The sequence below is a fragment of the Anomaloglossus baeobatrachus genome, chromosome 6, assembly GCF_048569485.1.
Source record: "Anomaloglossus baeobatrachus isolate aAnoBae1 chromosome 6, aAnoBae1.hap1, whole genome shotgun sequence".
Lineage (NCBI taxonomy): Eukaryota > Metazoa > Chordata > Amphibia > Anura > Aromobatidae > Anomaloglossus > Anomaloglossus baeobatrachus.
The window spans coordinates 485,985,647-486,011,018 of NC_134358.1; the positions used below are offsets into that span (position 1 = coordinate 485,985,647).

The 25,372-nt window shown below is 47.2% G+C and overlaps 1 protein-coding gene across 1 annotated transcript in view; it reads left to right on the forward strand.

Annotated features, from left to right (window-relative positions):
- LOC142243443 (ATP-dependent translocase ABCB1-like) overlaps positions 1 to 25,372 on the forward strand; it is a 254,512-nt gene that overhangs the window by 206,065 nt on the left and 23,075 nt on the right. Inside the window, exons 19-20 of the mRNA XM_075315381.1 lie at positions 12,034 to 12,240; positions 12,334 to 12,480. Coding sequence (XP_075171496.1) covers positions 12,034 to 12,240; positions 12,334 to 12,480 — 354 coding nt within the window. The remainder of the gene's footprint in view (positions 1 to 12,033; positions 12,241 to 12,333; positions 12,481 to 25,372) is intronic.

Consider the following 25,372-nt stretch of genomic DNA (forward strand, 5'->3'; position numbering starts at 1 on the left):
TATAATGGCTTAGTTATAATGAGTTTGAGTGTGCAATGCAGGCAGACGTGCTGCAAATATCTTTGCACTAGTGGGACTATACAGAAGTCCAATAGCCACGTTTAGGATGCCACTAAGTTCACTCAGTGTTTGCTAGTATAATGGCTTAGTAACAATGAGTTTGAGTGTGCAATGCAGGCAGACGTGCTGCAAATATCTTTGCACTAGTGGGACGATACAGAAGTCCAACAGCCACTTTTATAATGCCACTAAGTTCACTCAGTGTTTGCTAGTATAATGGCTTAGTAACAATGAGTTTGAGTGTGCAATGCAGGCAGAGGTGCTGCAAATATCTTTGCACTAGTGGGACGATACAGAAGTCCAACAGCCACTTTTATAATGCCACTAAGTTCACTCAGTGTTTGCTAGTATAATGGCTTAGTAACAATGAGTTTGAGTGTGCAATGCAGGCAGACGTGCTGCAAATATCTTTGCACTAGTGGGACTATACAGAAGTCCAATAGCCACGTTTAGGATGCCACTAAGTTCACTCAGTGTTTTCTAGTATAATGGCTTAGTAACAATGAGTTTGAGTGTGCAATGCAGGCAGAGGTGCTGCAAATATCTTTGCACTAGTGGGACGATACAGAAGTCCAACAGCCACTTTTAAAATGCCACTAAGTTCACTGAGTGTTTGCTAGTATAATGGCTTAGTTATAATGAGTTTGAGTGTGCAATGCAGGCAGACGTGCTGCAAATATCTGTGCACTACTGGGACTATACAGAAGTCCAATAGCCACGTTTAGGATGCCACTAAGTTCACTCAGTGTTTGCTAGTATAATGGTTTAGTTATAATGAGTTGGAGTGTGCAATGCAGGCAGAGGTGCTGCAAATATCTGTGCACTAGTGGGACTATACAGAAGTCCAATAGCCACGTTTAGGATGCCACTAAGTCCACTCAGTGTTTGCTAGTATAATAGCTTAGTAACAATGAGTTTGAGTGTGCAATGCAGGCAGACGTGCTGCAAATATCTGTGCACTACTGGGACTATACAGAAGTCCAATAGCCACGTTTAGGATGCCACTAAGTTCACTCAGTGTTTGCTAGTATAATGGCTTAAGAACAATGAGTTGGAGTGTGCAAAGGGCAGGAGGGTACAGTGGCAGGGTTGTGGGTCTCTGGGTAGAGGAAAGGAAGCTTGCCTTTCTATCCCTCCTAATGGGGAAATGCAGCGAGGAAATCCCTGACCTTAGCTACACAGACACTGTCATCTTGTGTAGCTGTTAAACTCTGTTTTCAGGAACTGTCACCTATGGCTCTGACCCTGCCGGTATGAGCCCTTAAAAGGACTGATAGAAAGTGCTATCCCTAAGCTGTCCAGCGCTGTGTATGGAGCGTATACAGCTGTATCGGCGATAGGAGCTGCGCCAGTGATGTCTGACACCAAGGACGCAGAAGAGATAATGGCGTCCGGACGGGCAGATACTCGTTTTTATAATGCAGGGACATGTGACATGGACATCCTATCACACATGCCGTTGCTTCTCTGGCTAAAAGTCCACTTAGCTGTGTGTGTGTCTGGGATTGGCTGACATGCTGGCCCTCCCCATTACACGCGCGCGCTTAGGGAAGGAAGACAAGGAAAAAAAAAAAAAAATGACGATCGCCATTATCCAAACAGCAGTGATCTGAATGCGCTGTTCTCGCACACTATACACTGAAATGTCATAATAGTGTGAGTCACAGAGTGACTTACACTATTACAGCGGAAAGCCAGCTAGGAATTATCTGGGTTTTTTGCTGCTAGAACCGTTCTCGAACGTATCTAGAACTATCGAGCTTTTGCAAAAAAGCTCGAGTTCTAGTTCGATCTAGAACAGCCCCCAAAATCACTCGAGCCGCGAACTGGAGAATCGCGCTCAACTCTACTGCTGACCATAAGAGCTTACACACTACAGGAGAGAGAGAATAAGGACCCTGCTGACCACAAGAGCTTACATTCTACAGGAGAGAGAGAAATTTACAAACTTGAAACCAGTGATCTCAGTGTCAGGTCTGGCAGTTTGCATGGTGGTGGGCATCATGGCAGGTCTCTGGGGTCAGGGGGTTAATCCTTCTTGTGCCTCTGCACCCAGGCGAGTCTTTTGGAATCCTAAGCATGTGTGGCGCCCTGGACTAGCCAGGTCATCACAGGTACTACAACACGACACCCCCACCCCGAGACAGGCACATCAGACACAAAATCCTTGTCGCCTCCCTTCAGGGGCTGATGTCCACACCAGGTGGGGTGGAGCCAGGCGGTTGGCCCCACCCACTGAGGAGTTCACAGTCCTGGAGGCGGGAGAAGGAAGTTAGTTGAGATCAGTTAGGGAAGTGAGAGTGAGAAGGAGTGAAGGAGTAGTGGAGGAGCAAACTGACAGTGTCCGGGTACGTGGCCCGGGCACTTAGAGCAAGGTTGGCAGACGGTGGTGGCCGTCTGCAGGAGAGGCAGATCAACGCGGAACCGTAGGACCAGGGACGGGTGGTGGCCCGCCGGTACCGAACCGGGGAGCGAAGTGAAGCCAGCACAGACCGGCAGAGCCTGCGGACCCCGACCAGGCTTGGAGTCGCCGTTAATAAGATCAAATCCATCAGTGACCGGAACCCCAGGGATTTCCTAACAGCCAAGACCCGATTGAAGGCAACCGTCCAACCAACAAAAAGGAAATACAGCTACCGCCACAGCTAGAGTTCCAAGGGCCAGAGCCTGCGGGCAAAAGGGCTCCTCCGGCACATACACACGCTGGGAAGCGGGTTACCGGTGGGAAGCCATCGGGACCGAACATCCACAAAAGGTGCAGGGAAAGGCAGCCACCACCAACCGTCCGGGAGAAGCCACAGCAGCCGGCTGCGGGACCCGTCCATCCAGCCGTTTGGTTTACCAGAGACTTTGCGTATATTTGTGGCTGAGTGAGTACAACTGTGCCTTCCGGCACCGCGCTGCGCAGTCCCCGCGTCCCTGCACCTTGCCAGCCCTGCCTCCCCGTCACCTCATCGGGCCCCGGGACCACCAACCCCTACCCACGGAGGGGGAAAACAACATCCCAGCTGCTCCCTGCCATCGTTCACGGGATCCCCGTCAATAGCAGCGGTGGTGCCCAACCTCACCACAACCCGTGGGTGGCGTCACGGACCAAATCCCCAAACCAAACTACCCCCTTTCACTCACGGGCGAGGAGCGCCGCTCGAGTCCCCGGATCTGCCCACCGCTCGAGCCACCGAGCAGCAGCAGCAGCGCCGGACCCAAGCGTGGTGAGCGCAGCGCCCCGCCGCCCGCGACACATGCTACAGCTGACCCTCGGGTCACCCATCACCCCTCACTGGCCATGAGAGGTGTAGCGTCGCCTGCGGGGGTGGAGCTAGTGCAGCTGTTTTGTGCTCTAAGAGACTTATTTCAGGTTGTGGCATTGCTGGGAGGTGAGGTGCGGTCGCTGCCAACAATCATGTGGTGCAGGGGTCCCGGGACGCCGGGTCCTTTAGTGTCAGCTATTGCCAAGGGGTATGTAATGCCATGTCTTCTGGTTCAGCAAGGTGGTGGGAGGTTCCTTCTAGTCAACCTTCCTTACCCCCTCCTTTGCCTCTCTGGGTTGAAAGTGGAGACGGGGAGTTACCTCAGCAGTGCAAGCCGACCCAGCAGAGGGATATTTAAATCCGCCACATCTTTTGGTCAGTACTGATTATTTTCAGTTGTGCCTGGGTAGTAAGGTTAGTAGCTTGCTACTGATTTGCTCTCTGCTCTGGTCTTATGGTTTTGGTTTTGTCCCTAGACTCTCCTTAAACCTGTGTAGTTATTACTACTTTCCTTGCTGGTGTTGGTGCTTTTGATCTAACTGTGGCCTGTGTGCCCAGCCACCAGCCACCCTCCTATTGTCACCTGGGAAGGGCTCTGCCAAAATCCCCCCTTCCAGGACCGGAAGGCAGGTGAAAAGTACCCCGGCCCATAAGGGAGTACAGTGGCGTGGCGTCTAGTGTAAAGTGTGTCTGGCATACTGCGTTTGCTGGCCTGCAGTCTGATCATCTCATCCCTACTGGATCAGGTACTAACTACCACTGTATAAGGTATGCAAACCGTAAGATGTCATACTTGCGGGGCACTATGGGGAGGCCTAAACTGCAACATAAAATATTAGCCCACTCTCTGCTTTATCAGTGTGGCAAATGGTGCTTGGTGAAACAGTGAATTTCAGGAAATTTGACTTGAACTCGATCATACGTGGATTGATCCTCTCATTTCTAGCATGAATTAGTCTGAGCCTGCAGTAGCCAGTAAAAGTGGCATTTTGTGTTGAATTTTGAGAAACCAGTTGTTATATTCATTGTGTTGAGCTATTTAAATTGTTCATATTCCAAAAATGAAAATGTTTTTACAATTTGTTAATAAACCTTACTTGCATTGGGAGCTTAATCCATTTTGTGCCGATTTTCTCTCTTGAAGGCCCACATTGTCGGCCTTCGATTTTTTAATTTCTTGCCATGTTGAAAATCTTTTACAAGGATTATTAAGACCTCTTGCGTTTAATGCACTACTCAAGCGACTGGTTCCTAGGGTACACATAACTAAGTGTTAAGGCCAAATCATCTAGCCTTCAGAAGAGCGTACATCCATTTTGCTAAGGCCTGAAACACACATCCGTGAAAAGTACGCACGTGTAATACGGGCTGTTTTTCAGGTCCGTGATCCATTTTTATGTCCGTTTTCATGGTCCATGTGGCATTCGTGTGAACGGCGTATGCTAACCGCGTGTGCATGTGTAATGCCCGTGTGTGCGTGAGATTCGTAACTGACATGTGAGTGTAATGTCCGTGTGCATTAGTACGTGTGTGATGCTAAATGACGTTGATGCATGCCCGCAGACAGCAGAAAGAGTCGCGCGCTGAGTATGAACTCGGGTGAACTTCACCCGACTTCATTGTCATACCGCGGCTCTGTCTGTGTGTCGCATACTGATTAGCGGTCACCCGTGATGGACTCACCGGAGACCGCTAATCCCCTGAGTGACAGAAGTGAGCAGCGCGATTAGCGCTGCCGTCACTCAGGTTACCCGCGGCTAGCTGGATCCTCCACCCGAGACTGCAACTCACCTGTGACTTCATCGCTGTCACTCGGGCGACTTCCTGTCACAGTTGGAGGATCTAGCGGTGGCCGCGAATAACCTCAGTGACAGCACAGCTGATCACGCGGCTCACCTCAGTTGCTGCGTGGAGCTGTCAGGAGCGGCGGTGTTCTTCTGCAGCTCCTGTCACCTTCATGTAGCAGAGCTGGAAGTGACGCGGGACCTCCGTGGATTACGCCGAACATGGATGGGTTTTTGGGGCTTAATAAATTGGTGAACAAGGGTATTTGTTAGTGTTTATTATTGTAAATAAAGGATTTTTTCGGGTGTATGTGTTTATTTACTGTAACTTACAGATTACTCATGGAAGGTATCTCGGGGAGATGCCTGTAATGACTAATCTTGGACTTAGTGGCAGCTATGGGCTGCCATTAACTCTTTATTATCCCGATTGCCAACGCACCAGGGCAATTCAGGAAGAGTCGGGTAGAGTCCCAGAACTGTCGCATCTAATGGATGCGGCAATTCTGGGCGGCTGCTTGCTGAAATTGTTAAGCTGGGGGGCTCCCCATAACGTGGAGCTCCCCATCCTGAGAATACCAGCCTTCAGCTGTGTGACTTTACCCTGGCTGGTATCAAAATGGGGGAGGACAGCACGTCGTTTTTTTTAATTATTTATTTTTTTTACTGCACAGTATAGACCTGCCTACCGGCAGCTATGGTTGGTTGCAGTGAGACAGCTGTCACTCAGCGTGGGGGTGTGTCTCACTGCAACCAATCATAGGCACCGGTGGGTGGAGAAAGCAGGGAATACGAGATCGATTAATGAGCGGCCAGCTTTTTCAAAATAGTAAATGCCGCCGGAGTTTAACAGCCGTGCAGCGCCGCCCCGGTGATCGGGGATCGGTAAGTATGAGAGAGGGGGGAGACTGACCGACATGGACAGAGAGAGAGAGGGACAGACAAGACAGAGAGAGAGACCGACCGACAGAGAGAGACCGACCGACATACACAGAAATAGAAAGAATGACCGACATCGCTAGAAAAAGCACCAAACGGACACGGACCGTAGGGAGATGCATACGTGTTTACTAACGTGTGCGCACATACCCATAGACTTTCATTGGGTCCGTGTGTGCGTGCTCCGTGCAAAAAACGGACATGCTTCTGTGCAACACGGAAACACATACGGATCACGGACACACGGACCTCATGGAATAACGCACATGTGACCTCAAACGTAGATTAACATTGGTGCACGTTTGTCCGTGTCTCTGGTATATACGGAAACGGACCAAACACGCATGTGTTTAACGGATGTGTGTTTCAGGCCTAAGACTATGTGCGCACTAGTGCGTTTTTCCCGCGGATTTACCCGCGGATTTGCCCCGGAAATTTCTTGAGAAATGTCTGCAATCTTTGTGCAGACATTTCCCATGAAATTCAATGAGAAAAAAAAATAGTTGTGCGCACTGTGTGGATTTTTCTCAAGAAAATTTCTTGAGAAAATTTTCTCGAGCAACTTTCTTGAGAAAATGTGCATGTCCATTAATTTCCGCAGGTACCTGCGGTATTCCGGGGGTATTCCGCAGGTAGCAATGATGTGCGGTATACCACCGGAATAGCCGCGAATTACCTGCGGTAATGCTCATCGCTGCCTGCGGTTTTGCAGGAAGCGATGTCATTATGCCAGGAAGAGGAAGCGGAGCAGAGTAAACACACGTCGCACTCCCTGGACGCCGCACAGAAGCACTTCCGTGCGACCTCCAGGTGCCCGTGCAGTCTGTGTCCTGCTCCGGCCTCGCGGCTGCCTGCACTGCAGTGTCAGTGTCTGCCCGCAGTGTCAGCAGCCTGTCACGCGGCAGCGCAGGCAGACACTGACATCCTGCAGTGCTGGGAGCCGCGGGGATGACGATCACTGCTGTCAGGAGGTGAGATCATTACCTGCTGTGACGATCTCCTGCCTCCTGACGTCAGCGCTGTCACTGCTGTCTATGCCCGTCTCGCGAGCGGCCCGAGACTGTCACTAGCGGTGATGTCACGGGCTCTCGCGATACGTCTGACAACGCGGCGGGCATAGAAGTCAGTGACAGCGCTGACGTCAGCAGTACAGGAGATGATCACAGAAGGTAATGATTTCATCTATGCTCCTGATGGCAGCGCTCGTCATCCCCTGCAGTGACCTGAGCTGACCTATTGATGTTAGCTCAGGTCACTGCATTGCTCTCCCAGCCAATGGGGAACATTCTGTTCTTCATTGACTGGGACAGCGACTATGGTATGGATCACCGTGCCCCCCCCCCCCTTATTGGATTACGCCGGACGTGGAATTGATTGTGCTCTTTTCAATAAATTGGTTAAAGAGGGAATGTTTTGGGGAGTGTTTTTTCAAATAAAACTTTTTTTGTTGTCTATTTTTTAATTATTACTGACTGGGTTGGTGATGTCGGGTATCTGATAGACGCCTGACCTCACCAACCCCAGGGCTTGATGCCAGGTGACATTACACATCTGGCATCAACCCCATATATTACCCCGTTTGCCAACGCACCAGGGCGCGGGATGAGCTGGGGCAAAGCACCAGGATTGGCGCATCTAATGGATGCGCCACTTCTGGGGCGGCTGCGGCCTGCTATTTTTAGGCTGGGGAGTGTCCAATAACAGTGGACCTCCCTAGTCTGAGAATATCAGACCCCAGCTGTCCGCTTTACCTTGGCTGGTGATCCAATATGGGGGGGACCGCACGTTTTTTGTTTTAAATTATTTATATAATTTAAAATAACAGCGTGGGGTGCCCACTGTTTTGGATTATCAGCCAAGGTGAAGCTGCCAGCGGTGGTCTGCAGGCTGCAGCCGTCTGCTTTACCATAGCTGGCTACATAAAATGGGGGGACCTCACGTCGTTTTTTTTTAATTATTTATTTATTTTATGGCTAAATACAAGGCTAAGCACCCTTTAGTGCCACATGAAAGTCACTAAAGGGTGCCAGCTTAGAAAATGCAGGGAGGTGGAACATTATATAGGTTTTTCTCATCTATCTATCTATCTATCTATCTATCCCTTTATTTATCTATCCATCTATCCCTCTATCTATCTATCCATCTATCCCTCTATCTATCTATCCATCTATCCCTCTATCTATCTATTCATCTATTCATCTATCTATCTATCTATCCCTCTATCCCTCTATCTATCTATCCATCTATCCCTCTATCTATCTATTCATCTATTCATCTATCTATCTATCTATCCCTCTATCTATCTATCTATTCATCTATTCATCTATCTATCTATCCCTCTATCTATCTATTCATCTATTCATCTATCCATCTTTCCCTCTATCCATTATCTGTCTATCGATTATCTTTACTATTTATTGCAGGGACAAACCTGCGGCAAATCCGCGGCAAATCCGCGGCAAAACCGCATGCGGATTTGGTGCGGATTTTTTCCGCAGGTCCGGAAATCTTTCACTGGCAGAAGTTTCTCAAGAAATTTTCTTGAGAAACTTCACATTTCTAGTGCGCACATAGCCTTAGGGAGATTTTTGAAAGTTATTTTTCTTACTAAAAGTAGGGCATTTGGAGCTTAATAAATTAAAATTGAATTGGTCATTATGAGCAATTTCCTCTGAGCAGTCTGCTAAGAAAATGATAGAGTTAAATAATACCATACTCTGCAGATAGGTATATCTCGAAATGGGATTGACCCATTTATCTATTTTGTTTCCAGATTGCTCAGCTTACAAGGAACATTGATTTAGAATAGCCCAAATACTAAAACAAAATTCTAGTAAAGCATTTTTAACCAGTTTAAGACTTGGACATTTTCCCCTTATGTATGACTATGCATATTTTTTTTTCTTCTTAGTACATGCAATTGTAAGAGGGCTAAATTAATATTTTTTTTTTCGTTTATTCAGATAATTTTTGCCTTTCTCTTTGATTATATATGAGGCTTAAATTATATATATTTTATATTTATATTTTTAATTTTTTTGCTGAAATTGTGGGAATTACCAGGTTGTTTTTCACATTTTTTTTATTTCTAAAACAAAGGACCAATAAAATATATTTTTGATTACGTTATCCTTATATATTGAATATATGTGTTTTTCTTTTCAATGGTTGGGCTACAAACAGCTATTCATTCTGGCAATGGCTTTTTAATTTAAACCTATTTTCTAAAGTTGTCTTCATGCTTTCTATTTACTCATTTATTTCACATATTGCCTTTCCACCCTTGTACCCCTCGCAAAAGTTTATAAAAGACTTTGGGGGCACTTCATTTAAATTCAGTTTTAGGCTAAGGCTATGACCGCACTTTGCGTTCTCCTACTTGCAGTTCTAAATGCACGTTTTGGGCTTAATTGATTTGACCAAAGTTGTCTTTTTCAGAACTTTAGCGCTGAAAACGTATGCGTATTTACCGAGTTTAAGATGCGTTTTAGCGCTTTTTACAAGCTTTATCACCTGCGTTTTGACAAATGCGTTTTGAACATCAAGACACTGCTAAATAAAGATTAAATAGTCAAACATCATGAAAAAAGAGAAAAAAAAGGAAAACATACATAATTTTGGAATTAATAAAGAAAATATTTTTATTTCATGAAATTATAGCGGTTTTATAATTTTTAATGTTAAAATAGCAATAAAATAAAAATTCTCTTTAATTTCATTGTCGGACTATGTGTGTGTAAAGGGACATATTATTCCGTTATTTAAATGTCAGATAAGCATGCGTTTTTGAAGTCAGAAACGCATGTTTTCAGCACCAAAAAAGCAGGTAAAACGCAGGAAATTTGAAGTTTCTTGGTTTTTGACATTTCTCTTTGACTTCAATGTTAGCAAAACGCACCCAAAATGGCAAAAACAATTGACATGTTGCTTCTTTGAACGCATGGTTCAAAATATGCAAATTAAACGCAGCGTTTTAAAACGCAAAGTGCGGTCTAGAAATCCCCATTTTCCATAGACTTTGCTGTAAAATCAAAACGCATGCCTTTTGGCATGAAAAAGGTGTATCTCAAAACGGACCTAAAAAGCACCTGAAACGCAGGTGGAAACGAAAAGTGCGGTCTTAGCCTTATTATTGCTAATGTTCCCTGTATCTGAGGCATAATAGCCCAAGTCACAGGGCAAATTCAGCCTCCTGTCTGCACTGCAGAGTTCGTGTGGGTGCAGCTCCTGCTCCATTCCAACATCCAGTGAGCACATGATTGCTAGGGCAGGAGGAGGAAACACAGTCAGCGCTTCTGCAACTGTATATACAGCACACATTCTTCACTAAACTCGTATATGTACCGTGATAAGAATGACAGAGATGGTAATAAACCATCTCTGCCTTCTCTGTTGGCAGTTCATCCATTGCTAGCTGCATAATCTCCGTGCACTTGCTGACTTTGCAAAGCAATCATATAACATCTTTGCAGAGTCATATGCAGATAGGCCCAATGTTTTAAGACATTACATAGTCTGCAGGTCATAAAAGGGAATATGTCACCAGTTTTTTCCTACGTCATCTGAGAGCAACATGAGATCCTGAATACAGCTATGTATCACTTGGATTACTGAGAACAGCTGTTCTGACACAGTCAAAATTTTTAGATTTAGCCATCTAGCAGAGCTGAGAAAGCTATCCACGCCCACACCAGACTCTCAATAGAGATTGTACATTGACAGTGAGGTGTGAGTAAGGGTACCTTCACACTTAGCGATGCAGCAGCGATCCGACCAGCGATCTGACCTGGTCAGGATCGCTGCTGCATCGCTACATGGTCGCTGGTGAGCTGTCAAACAGGCAGATCTCACCAGCGACCAGTGAACAGCCCCCAGCCAGCAGCGACGTGCACGGAGCCGCCGTCTGGAAGCTGCGGAGACTGGTAACTAAGGTAAACATCGGGTATGGTTACCCGATGTTTACATTAGTTACCAGCGCACACCGCTTAGCTGTGTGTGCAGGGAGCAGGGAGCCGCGCACACTGAGCGCTGGCTCCTTGCTCTCCTAGCTGCTGTACACATCGGGTTAATTAACCCGATGTGTACAGCAGCTACATGTGCAGAGAGCCGGAGCCGGCAGCACAGGCAGCGTGAGAGCTGCAGAGGCTGGTAACTAAGGTAAATATCGGGTAACCACCTTGGTTACCCGATGTTTATCTTGGTTACAAGCTTACCTCAGCTGTCAGACGCCGGTTCCTGCTCCCTGCTCGGTTCATTTGTCGCTCTCTCGCTGTCACACACAGAGATCTGTTCTTCTTTGAAGAAAACGAACCAGGGCTGTGTGTAACAAGCAGCGATCTCGCAGCAGGGGCCAGATCGCTGCTCATTGTCACACACAGCGAGATCGCTAATGAGGTCACTGCTGCGTCACAAAAAGCATGACTCAGCAGCGATCTCGGCAGTGAGCTCGCTGTGTGTGAAGCACCCCTAAGAGGAGAGAACATGCCGGACTGCTATGCACGTGACAATTGTAGTCCGAGCAATAATAAGTCCTGCTTGTGTTCTGCTAGTTAAACAAACATAGCAAATGAACAAAAGATGGGACCTTGACAAGAGAGGTAACCCTGAATTCCATGTTTTAACCCTTGAAGCATGCCTTTTCAGCTTACATAGTAAAATCCTGCTGACAGATTCCTTTTAAGGAAGTGCAATTTCATCACTAACATTGATAGCATTAAATTACCTTTCAATGCATAAAGTAAATCCTCCATCAGGAGTTAGAAACGGCTGGAAGAGTGGACAAATTAAAGAAAGGATTAGATACTTTTCTTTTAAAACACACTATGCAGGGTTACTGTCAACTTAGTGGGGGACACAGATACTATATTCTGCCATTTGGTAGGAGACCCTCTCTAATCTAGTAATTTATAATAACATGTTATAATCAGAATACCATGTAAAATTTTGCTTTACCTTCTATGTGACTGTAACCGTATGTATATTCACATGATATTTTTCAGCTGGCTGATGGGATTGACATCAAGACTATTCGTTTGAAGTGGTTGAGGAATCAACTGGGAATTGTGTCGCAGGAACCGGTCATTTTTAACTGCAGCATCAAGGAGAATATTCAGTATGGAGACAATAGTAGATATGTTCCAGATGAAGAAATTATAGAGGCCGCAAAAACAGCCAATATTCACAGTTTCATTATGGGTTTGCCCAAAGTAATTTAAGATCACAATATGTATTTCTAAACTACTGGCCCTTTTTGTGTTCCTTTTCAATCCTTGTTGTCTTTTTACTTTTTTATATTGAAGGGATATGACACCTGTGTTGGAGATAAGGGAACTCAAATTTCAGGAGGGCAAAAGCAAAGGATAGCTATTGCACGATCTCTTGTACGAAAGCCAAAAGTATTACTCCTGGATGAAGCTACTTCTGCACTTGATAGCGAGAGTGAGAAGGTAATGAAACAAGGAGTTAAACGTTTGTCTTTTCTTACAGTCTCAAAGGGTTTGTCTTAAGCCCGCTTTACACGCTGCAATGTATCTTACAATGTGTCGGCGGGGTCACGTCGTAAGTGACGCACATCCGGCATTGTAAGTTACATTGCACGCACTTCGTACATTCCTCATGAATTGTACGTCAGATTGTTCATTGTACCCGGGGTAGCGCACATCGCAGTGTGTGACACCCTGGGAATGATGAACAGATCTTACCTGCGTCCTGCGGCTCCCGGCCGGTAATGCGGAAGGAAGGAGGTGGGCGGGATGTTTATGTCTGTGTGACGGGGGTTAATCGATGGGGGCGTTGCAAATCGATATCGTATGCGAAATTGCAACGTGTAAAGCAGGCTTTATACTATAAAAAGCATTCTTCATTTTCCATCTTTTCCTAATAGACATGCTTTAAAAAAATGTACCATCATTTACATATTGTTCCTGATCTGATTGCATCCACATTCAATCATCTTCTGTTCCAGTATTTCATTAATCTTGTCTATGTAAAAGGAACAAGAACACACATCACGTGAATTGGTCTTGTTTCTGATGCTGCTATGTGCCACGCAGCACGCATGCGCCACTCCCCCTTCTGATATTTTGTACAATCAATCAGACTCAGTATGTAAGGATATGAAGCACTGGAAAATGGAGTATACAATGCCTTGAAAAAGTATCAATGTCCCATGAACTTTTCCACATTTTTTCACATTACACCCACAAACGTACATGTATTTTGTTGGAATTTTATGTGATGTAAAAACACAAAGTAGCAAGTATTTGTTAGGCTATGTTCACACTTCCGTTGTTTTGCCTCAGTCACAATCCGTCGCCTTGAGGAATTACTGTATCCTGCAAAATATTTTGCAGGAATCCGTTTTTTCCCCATAGACTTCTATTAGCGATGGATTGTGACTGATGGCCCTGCGTTGCATCCGCCGCCTGACGATCAGTTTACTGACTGACCATTAGGCGGGAGCAACGCTGAATGTAACGTTTTTTTGTGCAGCGGATCGATTTTTTACTGTGAGCATGCGCACAGTAAAATACCATGATCACTGTAAATGCAGTTCCAGCGGCTGGAATGATCAGCTGTTCACTCGGCGGCCAGCTTTTGAGAGCAATCAGCTGATCGGCTGCCTTTTCTGAGCAATCAGCTGATTGTTCTCTCTCTCGTTTTTATACTGAAATCATTTCACGGAATCTGCTTTCTCATGACAATAAATTCCATTTCTTGCCTCCCGTTGTACAACGCATCAGCCACAAGCATCAAGCAACGCAGATGACTGATGCAAAAAAACGGAAATGTGAACATAGCCTTAAGTGTAAAGGAAATGATACATGGTTTACTAAATATTTTAAAAATATACATCTGAAAATTGTGATGTGCATTTATATTCAGCACCCTGAATCAATAATTTGAAGGACCACTGCTGCATGTCTATTGGGCTATGTCTCTACCACCTTTGATATCTAGACGTTGTAATTTTTGCCCATTCTTCATTGCAAAATAGCTCTAGCTCAGTGAGATTGGATGGAGAGTGTAAAGATGAGCGAACCCCCCGCAGTTTGGTTCACCAAACCGAACTCAACAAAGAGTACGTTCATTGAACCTTTATGGAACCTTTCCAAACCCAATTGGATTCAATTTGAGGCCAAACGTAAGGCACAGAAAACACCTTTGGGGGGTTGAAAAGCTTCAAAAACAGCAAAAATACATTTATCAGTGTAGCACCACTTTTTTGGCATAGCCATTAGCTTCCTAGGCTATTGACAGAAGAAATATAGAGGTGGATAAAAGACAGGTGTAGGGTTGGTGCTCTGATACCCTTGTCAGTACAGACAAGAGACAACTTTGAGACCTAAATAGTAGTCTTGACATTGAAAATTCTTTCAGGCAGACAGCAGTACAGTAGCATTAATTTCCCCCCTCACAATAGGGCATTAAAAGAGCTGGGAGATACGGTCCATGCACCACACAGGCTGTGGGCCGGCCTTACAGTTTGCAAAATTAAGACATGCTACAGTGACCAGTGTAGGCCTCTTGGTCTCAGAAACTTGGCACTACCCACAAGACCCATGAAACCCATTTTGGCGTCTCAACATTCAAAATCCTTTAAGGCAGACAGCAGTACAGTAGCATCAATTGCCCTCCTTACCATAGGGTCTTAATACAGCAGGGAGGTATGGTCCATGCAACACACAGGCTGTGGGCCCAAATTTTAATTTGAAAAATGAAGACATGCCTGAGTAGCACGTGAAGGCCTGTCCCTCCCAGAAGCCTGGCACTACCCACAAGACATATGTTTCAGACCTATTTTGGAGCCATGACATTCATAATCCTTTCAGGCAAAAACAGTACAGTAGAATCAATTTCCCCCTCCCCATATGACCTTAAAACAGCAAGGAGGTACAGACCATGCAGGACACAGGCTGTTGGCTGGCATCTCAATTTGAAAAATTGAGCACACAGCAACCGTGCCTTCTGCAGCAGCACATCCAAGACATATTGCGGCCATAGAACTTGCTGTACAACCAGTTTGATCCATGCAGTGCATGTGTGATGTCACCCAGACATAGTGTCACACAGTCGTAGTGCCGCCACTAGGCTTGCACCCTAATTGCACATGGCCTTCCCTAGCTCCGGTTCAGTGGAGCCAGCCATTTATCAAACTCAGTAACCAAAGTACCGAGAGACGAGCACCTGGATATTCCTGACAACATATTCACTTCTATAATAGATGTGGAAAGGGAGGAGAAGGAGATGGAAGAACAAGGGCTGCCACCTATGGGGCAGCAGATCACTGGGGCAGCAGAAGTGGGTATGCCACAGCTGATGAATATTCTGTGTTTTCTGTCAAATAGCCTGCAGGGTATTGCTGTACAAAACAACAATAATTTTAAGGATCTTCCTCCAAACCCAAATCAGCAGCAGCCCCTGTTTGGCCATCATATCCTATGACACCTACTTTTCAGGCTCCTGTTTCTTTTGGTAATGATCTTGCTGGTATGTTTGATCCTTCGACCATGTGTGGTCTATCTGGCTGTAATCCTTATACTTTCTGCAAGCAACATACCATTAGGTTTGTACTTAAGATTCTTAAGATTTTAAACTATGTTTGGAGAAACCATTATTCTTGTTTTGAAGGATATTTATGTCAACAGTGTTATACATAAAAACTTTGACAGAACATTTTTAAAGATGGTTATGCTGCCACCCCTGTATTTCACAGTTTGGAATTTTAAGCTTCTCCCTTTTTCTTCCAAGCGTAACTATGGTCATTATAGCCAAACAGTTCAATTTTAGTTTTGTCAGACTACAGGACATGTGTCCAAAAATGAAGGTCTTTGTTCCTGTGTGCATTTCCAAACCTTAATCTGGCTTTTTTAGGTTTGTTTTGGAGTAATTGCTTCTTCCTGGCAGAATGGCCTTTCAGTCCATGTTGATACAGTACTCGTTTCACTGTGGTTAATGACACAATCATACCAGCTTCTGTCAGCAACTTCACAAGGTCTTTTGCTTTTGTCCTTCAGTTGATATGCACGTTTTACCAAAGCATGTTCACCTCTGGTACACAGAACCTGTCTCCTTCCTGAGTAGTACAATGGCTGGACATTCCCATCTTGTTTGTACTTGCGTATAATTGTTTGTACAGATGAATGAGGCACCTAAATTGCACCCAAGGATGAACCAGTCTTGCGCAAGTCTACAATTCTCTTCCTGAGATCTTGGCTGATTTATTTTCTTTCCCATGATACTACACAAAGAAGCAGTGTATTTCAGGTGTGCATTAAAATACATCCACAGGTGTGTCTCTAATTAACTCAACATAGTAGTAGAAAAAAGACATGGCCGCATATCCAAAATTCATAAGTTGATCTAAAGCTGCTAGGCAAAATTTAAATACCTGAACATGAGGTTCTTGGTTAAACATTCTGATCAGATTGTATGAAGCCGACTGCCCCATCATGGCGAACCTCTGAGTGGGTCCCTAATCTTTGCCTTAAAAGGTGTGGAGCCGTGTGTCAACCACTGCCACAGCGACAATGCAGCAGCAGGGCAGGTGACCTGGTGCCTCATAGCGCCCATACTGCAAGGCTGAGTCACCAAGACTTCAGGCCGCCCCACAGACACAAAATCAATGAAAAAATGGCCGCCACACAGCACAAACACCTTGGGAAAGGAGCTGAATAACTCACCATACACAAGCTCCCAGTATGTGAACTGAGAGCAAAGAAAAGGCAGACCCCTCTTGCAGTCTCCTGCTAATTAAAGTATGATTTTGGGATGTGCGATTCATGTCTGTTTCTCCAGTTGTGCTATTATTGCATTCTGTCCCACTTGTTTTTTGCTTGAATCAGGACTCCTCCCATTTAATAAGCATGAGACTGCAAAGAGGGGTTCTGCCTTTTTTGCTCTCAGTTTACAGTTTCTGCCTTGCAGCATTGGTGGAAAAAAAACAAAGAGAAAATTGTATGAAAAATACCATAAAATAAATTGCAAGTGCTTAATAACAGGGTACTTAGTATATACATTTTTGCAAAAAGGTAAGAAGCCATCCCACCTCGTCACAATGTACCCATCTGGGACAGTCCCTAACCAACTAAAGTTAAAAACATTTTCTATACCTGCCTTGTGTCTATCAAAACTCCAATGTGAATGGTAACAAGTGGTCAGCTGGGTCCCAGATTAAATACACAGCAAAGTGGAAAGCAAATTGATTGCCCTGTCTCAGTATAAGGCGGGCTGCACCCCCGTCTTGCATTAAAGCAAGAAAACAGACAAAAAACACCAAAAGAAACTGAGCTGTAACAAATGTTCAGTAAACATGCAACATTAAAAGCATGTGAATGGCAGCCTCAAGACTAGAAAAAAAACAAAGAGAAAAATTCTTTTGGTGTTTTTTTGTCTGTTTTCTTGCTTTAGTGCAAGATGGGGCTGAAGCCCTCCTTATACTGAGACTGGGCAATCAATTTGCTTCCCAAATGGTGACTTCCAGAAACAATTTGGAACTCAGGATTTTATTTAGTGCTATCAGACTACAGGCAGCTTAATCATCACAATTTTCAGATTTATTTTTTTTTTAATTTGTAGAAAACTATTTATCATTTCCTTTACACATCACAAATACTGGCATCTTTGTATTACATAAAATCCCAATAAAATACATCAGATTTGTGGGTGCAACGGAAAATAAAATGTGGAAAAGTTCATTGGGTATGAATACTTTTACAAAGCACTGTAAACTAATGTGCAATCATACTAGTGTCCTGTTGTATCTTTTTTAAATATCAATAGCAGGAGCAATTACCCAAATGGCGAGAAATAGGTAAAATAGCAGGGTAATGATAACATATAACTTTTAATATTTTCTTTAAAATCGGGAAATTAACAGACAATTTACACATATAGTAATGATCCGATATTAAAGAAGGTTATCGGAAACCAGAAAGTCAGTCAGTCAGGGAGACTGGAGTACGCCATTAATGGATCACTTTTTGAGGGGTTTGTGGTAGCGATGTATTACTGTATTTTTCGGACTATAAGACGCGCCTGACCATAAGATGCACCCTGGTTTTAGAGGAGGAAAATAGGAAAATAAAATTTTAACCAAAAAATATGGTCATGACACACTGTTATGGGGCGAGGATCTGCTGCTGACACTGTTATGGGGTAATGTCCCCAAATTCTCTACTAAGGTACCCCATTCTGGTAAGGATCCTCCTGCCTTGTATATGATCCTGCTCATATACCCCCATCCTGCTCATAATATACCCCCCATCGATCCTGCTCATAATATAACCCCCATCCATCCTGCTCATAATATACCCCCCTCCATCCTGCTCATGATATACCCCCATCCATCCTGCTCATGATATACCCCCATCCATCCTGCTCATGAAATACCCTCATCCATCCTGCTCATGAAATACCCCCATCCTGGTATATGGCCTGTATCCTGTGGCACAGAAAAAAAAATAAACGTTTATACTTACCTTTCCTCACTCCCTGAAGCACCGATCTCTGTCTCAGCTGCAGTGCCGCTGTGTGGAGACGTCACCGTGTGTGGAGCCGTCACCATTGTCTGCAGCATCGCGAATCGATGTCTTCCTGTCTGAGCCTGGTCAGCTGATCTGATGGACACTAGCGGCGCGTACAGCGATGACGTAATCGCTGTTCGCGCCGCTAGTGTCCAGATCAGCTGACCGGCACAGACAGGAAAACATCGCGCGATGCTGCAGGGGGACGGCTCCACACACGGTGACAGATGAGTGTACTGATTCACTGCTCCCCGCGCTGATAATGATGCACGGGGGGCAGTGAATACAGCCGCACATGATCACTCCAGGCTGTAGTTGCCAGGGGTGATCACGGCCGGCTGTTAATTATGCGCGCACCCCCCGCTCATCCCCCTGCCCACCTGTCAGCGCCGGTTTCGCTGAGAGATGATGGGCGGGAGGATGGGATGCATTTGTAATGAGCGGGCCCACGTGGTCACGGCAGGCGCTGCTGCAGCCTGCTCGTGCCCCCGATGGCCCGTTCCACCGCAGCACCCTCATTCCCGGCCGCAGCCCTATAGTCAGACCATAAGACGCACCCCCCACTTTCCCCCAACATTTGGGGGGAAAAAAGTGCGTCTTATGATCCGAAAAATACGGTAAGTGGCTCCCCCTCTGAGGTCCTATCATCACCAGAAAATCAAACAAAAGAGATACCGGTGAGATTTTTCCATTTATTTGCCTTACACAAGTGAGCTCCTTTGAGCCTCTGCACTTTTCATTGTGTAGTGGGCTTTTTGTGTCTTTTCCGATACAGGTCAGTTGACCTTCTGGTTTCTGACAACCTTCTTTAATATTAGATCATTACTATATGTATAAATTGTCTGTTAATTTCCCCTGATTTTAAAGAAAATATTAAAAGTTATATTTTATCATTACCCTGCTATTTTACTTATGTATTTTTTTTCACAACAAACATGCAGTTTTTGAATGAACCAATATTGGGATTTAAAAGATTAATCACAATGGGATGATTGTATTCATGTATTTCTTCCACAGTATAAATTGGTAGGAAATTAAGACTAATTTTATCAAATGGATGTGTGGCGCCCTGGACTAGCCAGGTCATCACAGGTAACACACAAACACCCCCACCCCCACTAGACAGCAACATTAGCCAAACACAAAATCCTTGTTGCCTCCCTCCAGGGTCTGATGTCCACACCAGGTGGGACGGAGCCAAGCGGTTGGCCCCGCCCACCGAGGAGTTCACAGGCCTGGAGGCGGGAAAAGTGACAGAACAGTTCAGGAGGTTGAAGTGAGAGGAGTGAAGTGGAGAGTGTCTGGGTTTGTGGCCCAGGCACTGACAACAAGGTTGGCAGACGGTGGTGGCCGTCTGCAGGAGTGGTGAATCAACGCGGAACCGTAGGACCAGGGTCGGGCGTCGGCCCGCCGGTACCAACCGGGGAGCGAAGTGAAGCCAGCACACACAGGCAGGGCCATCGGACCCCGGCTAGGCTTGGAGTCGCTGTCAACAGTCAAATCCGAGTGTAACAGGAACCCCAGGGGTTTCCTAACAGCCAAAGACCCGTTAGAAGGCAACCGCCCACACCGTGAGGGTATACAGCTACCGCCTAAGGCTAGAGACCCAAGGGCCAGCGCCTGCGGGCAAACGGGCTCCTCCGGCATCCATACACCGGGGAGCAGACAACCGTTGGGGATCCATCGTAGTCAAACAAGTACACAAAGGTGCAGGGAAAGACAGCCGCCAAAACATGTCCAGGGAGAGACACTGCAGCCGGCTGCGGGACCCGTCCATCCAGCTGTTTGGTTTACCAAGGACTTTGTGCATCTTTTACTGAGTGAGTACACTCATGCCATCCGGCACCGCGCCGCACTGTCCCTGCAACCCTGCACCTCATCAACCCTGCCTCCCCGTCACACCACCGGGCCCCGGGACCACCGACCCCTACCCACGGAGGGGGAAAACAACATCCCAGCTGCTCCCCACCATCGCTCCCGGGATCCCCGTCACCAACAGCGGTGGTGCCCATCTTCACCACAACCCGTGGGTGGCATCACGGATTAAATCCCCCAAACCAACCACCTTTTCACTCACGAGCGAGGAGCGCCGCTCGAGTCCCCGGATCCGGCCCACCGCTCGAGCCACCAAGCAGCAGTCGCAGCAGCGCCGGACCCGAGCATTAGCGAGCGCGGCGGCGGCGTCCTCCCCGCCCGCGACAAAACTTGGCATCACAAACAGGATTGAACCCAGCTATTTACCAGTAGAAGTGCGCCTTGTGATCTCCGCCGGCGGTGTCCGGCTGAAAATTTTGAAGCGGCGCCATCTTGGCGCGAAAATCTCCCGCTCGGACGTCTTCCCCGAGCAGGGAAGGCGCAAACACGAAGCCCCGCCCCCAACAAGCGGAAGTGCTGAAGAGAACCAAGAGGGGGCGGGTGTGTGTCTGCCTAATGTAGCCGAGGCTAAAAAAGCGGGGACGCCAGGACTCTGCAAAGCTACCCGGTTCCTGGAAGCCATTTGCAACATGTCCGCACCACCTGAGAGGCCTGAGTCTCTGGAGCCTGTCCCCGGGATAGCGGCTTGGCTGAATACCCAAGTGATGCTGTTGTGCTGCCGTAACCGGGCCCAAGTACGGGACCTGCTAGATCGCTGGACCGCTGAGATGGAGGAGCTGGCTGCGGTCGTGCGGGCGCATGAAATAGAGGCCATGCTAGAGGAGCTGGTGAGTGACCCACGCCCTTGTGTCCCTGAAGGACCAGCCGCTGCGGCTGAAGGACTCGGTTTACCCCTGGCCCCAGCAGGGCCCGCTCCATCGCCTGTGCTGACCGCCCGAACAACGCCGCTCAGACCGCCATCCCTGATGGAAGTGGCGGAGTCTGTGTTGCCCCGCCAGGGCCCGGAGGCCCGAGAGGAAGCCAGCCAATCAATAGCTGGCGCGGTTGACTTAGAGGAACCGATGGCAGGCCTCCGTACACCGGCTGATGGCGGGTCACTTGCCACTGAGGAGCCACGAGTCTGGGCCCAGCTGGAAACCATTACCGACCTGCCAGGTCCCACCATTAGCCCCCTGGAGTCAGATGACAGCAGCTCGGGGGCTGACACAGAACCAGTCTCGGAGTCCGAGGAAGCGGGTGAGAGTCTTCCCAACGGCAATGCGCCAGTAGCTTTCTATGTCCCGCGTGGTGGAGGGAACGGATACCGGGCGGCCCTCTCCCACCAGGCCTGCCACCGGATGTTTGCAATATTGACCGCGGAGGGCGAGGCCACCTCAGAGGAAGAGGTGGAATAGGCAGCGGCCCTCCGTTGCAAGCAAGTTGTCCCCGTTGGGACCCTCAGCAGTTTGAATGAATCAAAATCAACCGAAAGATCATCTGATTGTCTACATGATTATTCCGGCCGTTGCCGGCAAGTTGTCCCCGGAGGGGCTCTGTGTGTTTGTACCACCCACATGAGAAACTGCTCATGGACATGGCCGAGAACTGGTAGGCCACCCACGAACTGGTGGGCTTGTAAATAGTTTTGTGGGATGGAAACCGTTGCCGCCTCCGGAGAGGCAGATTGGAGGAGGGGCCCGCAGCAGAGCAGGCTGGGGCCCGGCCACACCAGGACCGGTGGCCATCCTCCGGAGGTCAGGCGTCCCCCTGGACATGGGGTCCCCTGAAGTGACAGTCGGGTGCGAGTAACCGTACCCGTTCCCGCTCAGGCAGCCTGAACCTGGACTGGGGTCAAGGGGCGCTGCCCACTTCTTAGGGGCAGCATCTGGGCTAGGTTGCTTGGGTGGGAAGACATCCGTCCGTCCGTCATTATTAAAAGTGTTTTATATGTGCAACGTTCAAGTGACCTAACAAAAATGCTTATGTTTGATATGTTTACATGTTAATTTATGTTTTTACAGTTTTGAAAAATAAAACCGGTGATGGACGGGTAGCCCGCGGACGGTCTGCATTTCACCAAGGGGGAATGTGGAGCCCTGGACTAGCCAGGTCGTCACAGGTAACACACAAACACCCCCACCCCTACTAGACAGCAACATTAGCCAAACACAAAATCCTTGTTGCCTCCCTCCAGGGTCTGATGTCCACACCAGGTGGGGCGGAGCCAAGCGGTTGGCCCCGCTCACCAAGGAGTTCACAGGCCTGGAGGCGGGAAAAGTGACAGAACAGTTCAGGAGGTTGAAGTGAGAGGAATGAAGTGGAGAGTGTCTGGGTTTGTGGCCCGGGCACTAACAACAAAGTTGGCAGACGGTGGTGGCCGTCTGCAGGAGTGGTGAATCAACGCGGAACTGTAGGACCGGGGTTGGGCGTCGGCCCGCCGGTACCGACCGGGGAGCGAAGTGAAGCCAGCACACACAGGCCGGGCCATCGGACCCCGGCTAGGTTTGGAGTCGCTGTCAACAGTCAAATCCGAGTGTGACAGGAACCCCAGGGGTTTCCTAACAGCCAAAGACCCGTTAGAAGGCAACCGCCCACACCGTGATGGTATACAGCTACCGCCTAAGGCTAGAGACCCAAGGGCGTGCACCTGCGGGCAAACGGGCTCCTCCGGCATCCATACACCGGTGAGCGGACTACCATTGGGGATCCATCGTAGTCAAACAAGTACACAAAGGTGCAGGGAAAGACAGCCGCCATCACCTGTCTGGGGAGAGACACTGCAGCCGGCTGTGGGACCCGTCCATAGCCCCGTTATAGCTGTTTGGTTTACCGAGGACTTTGTGCATCTCTTACTGAGTGAGTACACCCGTGCCATCCGGCACCGCGCCGCGCTGTCCCTGCAACCCTGCACCTCATCAACCCTGCCTCCCCGTCACACCACCGGGCCCCGGGACCACCGAACCCTACCCACGGAGGGGGAAAACAACATCCCAGCTGCTCCCCACCATCGCTCCCGGGATCCCCGTCACCAGCAGCGGTGGTGCCCATCTTCACCACAACCCGTGGGTGGCATCACGGACTAAATCCCCCAAACCAACCACCCTTTTCACTCACGGGCGAGGAGCACCGCTCGAGTCCCCGGATCTGCCCCACCGCTCGAGCTACCGAGCAGCAGTCGCAGCAGCGCCGGACCCGAGCGTTGGCGAGCGCTGCGGCGGCGTCCTCCCCGCCCGCGACAGATGCACCTAGGAAGAAAAGAAAAGCAATGCATATTGAGAAATGTTCAAAGTTTCTTTGGATAAAAGAGAATAAAATAATTTTGGCATGTGATTAAGGGCTCATTTCACATAAACTACTCACAAAAAGTTAAGGATATTTGCCTTTCGGGTGAAATTTTATCATGAAAGTACAGTATTTAAGTAGAAGTATGCAATGGTGATTTCTTCATCTCAAACAATTTATTGAAACAAACGCCAACTGATGGGTATACCTTAAAAAAATGACATTTCAATAACCTGACGTGGCATAGAGCATCAAATACAGCTTGACAATGATGTCTCATGCGGCGTTAAGCTATGTGCCCATGTTGCGTTTTTACATACTTTTCTGCAACTTTTTTAACTGCAGCGTTTTAATGCCAAAATGCATGCGTTTTGATTTCCCAGCAAAGTCTATGGGAAATGGGGATTTCTTGTGCACACCATGCTGTTCAAAACGCTGCTTTTAATTTGAATATTTTTGGGCAAAAACTCAGCGTTTAAAGAAGCAGCATGTCAATTGTTTTTGCCATTTGAGCTGCATTTTGATAACATTAGAGTCAATGAGAAGATGCAAAACGCATTCTACATCAAAATCCTAGCGTTTTACATGCTTTTTGGATGCAGAAAACAAGCGTTTTTGACAATTTAATTGCCTGCGTTTTTGACATTATATTAAAGGCATGATATGTCCCTTTACACACACACATAGTCCGACAATTAAAATTAAGAAAAACATTAATTTAACATTATTTTATACATAAATATTAACAAACATTTATCATTTTAATAAAATCAGTTATTTTTTTTATGAATATATTCTTGATATTTGTTATCATTTTTTTTTCATTTTTTCACAGTGTTTGAATGGTAAAACTTTATTTAGCAGTGTATTTGTCATCAAAACGCATCTGACTTTAAGCATTGAAAAAGAATGTAAATCCCGATAAAAAACCGCGGGAAAAACGCAAGCGTATTTATAGCGTTTTTGTGGTTAAAATCAACTTTGGCAATTACCATTTCTGCCAGAGGATGCGTTTAGAACTGCAACTACCTCAACGCAACGTGGGCACATAGCCTTATTGTCTGCTGAGCTATTGCATCCCACTCTTCTTGAAGGGCGGCCCTCAGGTCAATTTGAGGTTCTGGGTTACAGAGTTACAATCCTCTACACGGCGACTCAGCTGATCTTATAGGTTTTGCATGGAACTCAGGTCTGCAGAAATTGCTGGCCACTCCATTTGAGTTACCCCAGTCTCCAGGAGCCATTCCCTAATTATGCAACCTTGATGGACAGGAGCACTGTCGTTCATGAAGATTAGTGATGAGCGAGTATGCTTGTTACTACTCGGTACTCGCACGAGTATCACTGTACTCGGGCTACTCGGCGGGGACCGAGTAATCTCGCGATACTCGTGCTGTACTCGTGGTCTTCATCCCTGCATGTTGGCGCTCTTTTGAGAGCCAGCCCTCATGCAGGGATTGGCTGGCAGACCACTGCAATGCCACAGCCCTGTTAGTTGTGGAATTGCAGTGATTGGCCGGCCCGCACAGCGTGACCGAGCCTTTATACCGGCGGGCGCGCTGTGCTCTGCACACAGCCATCCAGACAGTCAGTGCAGGGAGAGGGTTGCTGCCTCAGGGAAAGGTTTGCGGCCCTTTATTGTTAGTTCCGGAGCAGGGCTGCAAACAGTGTGACCAGA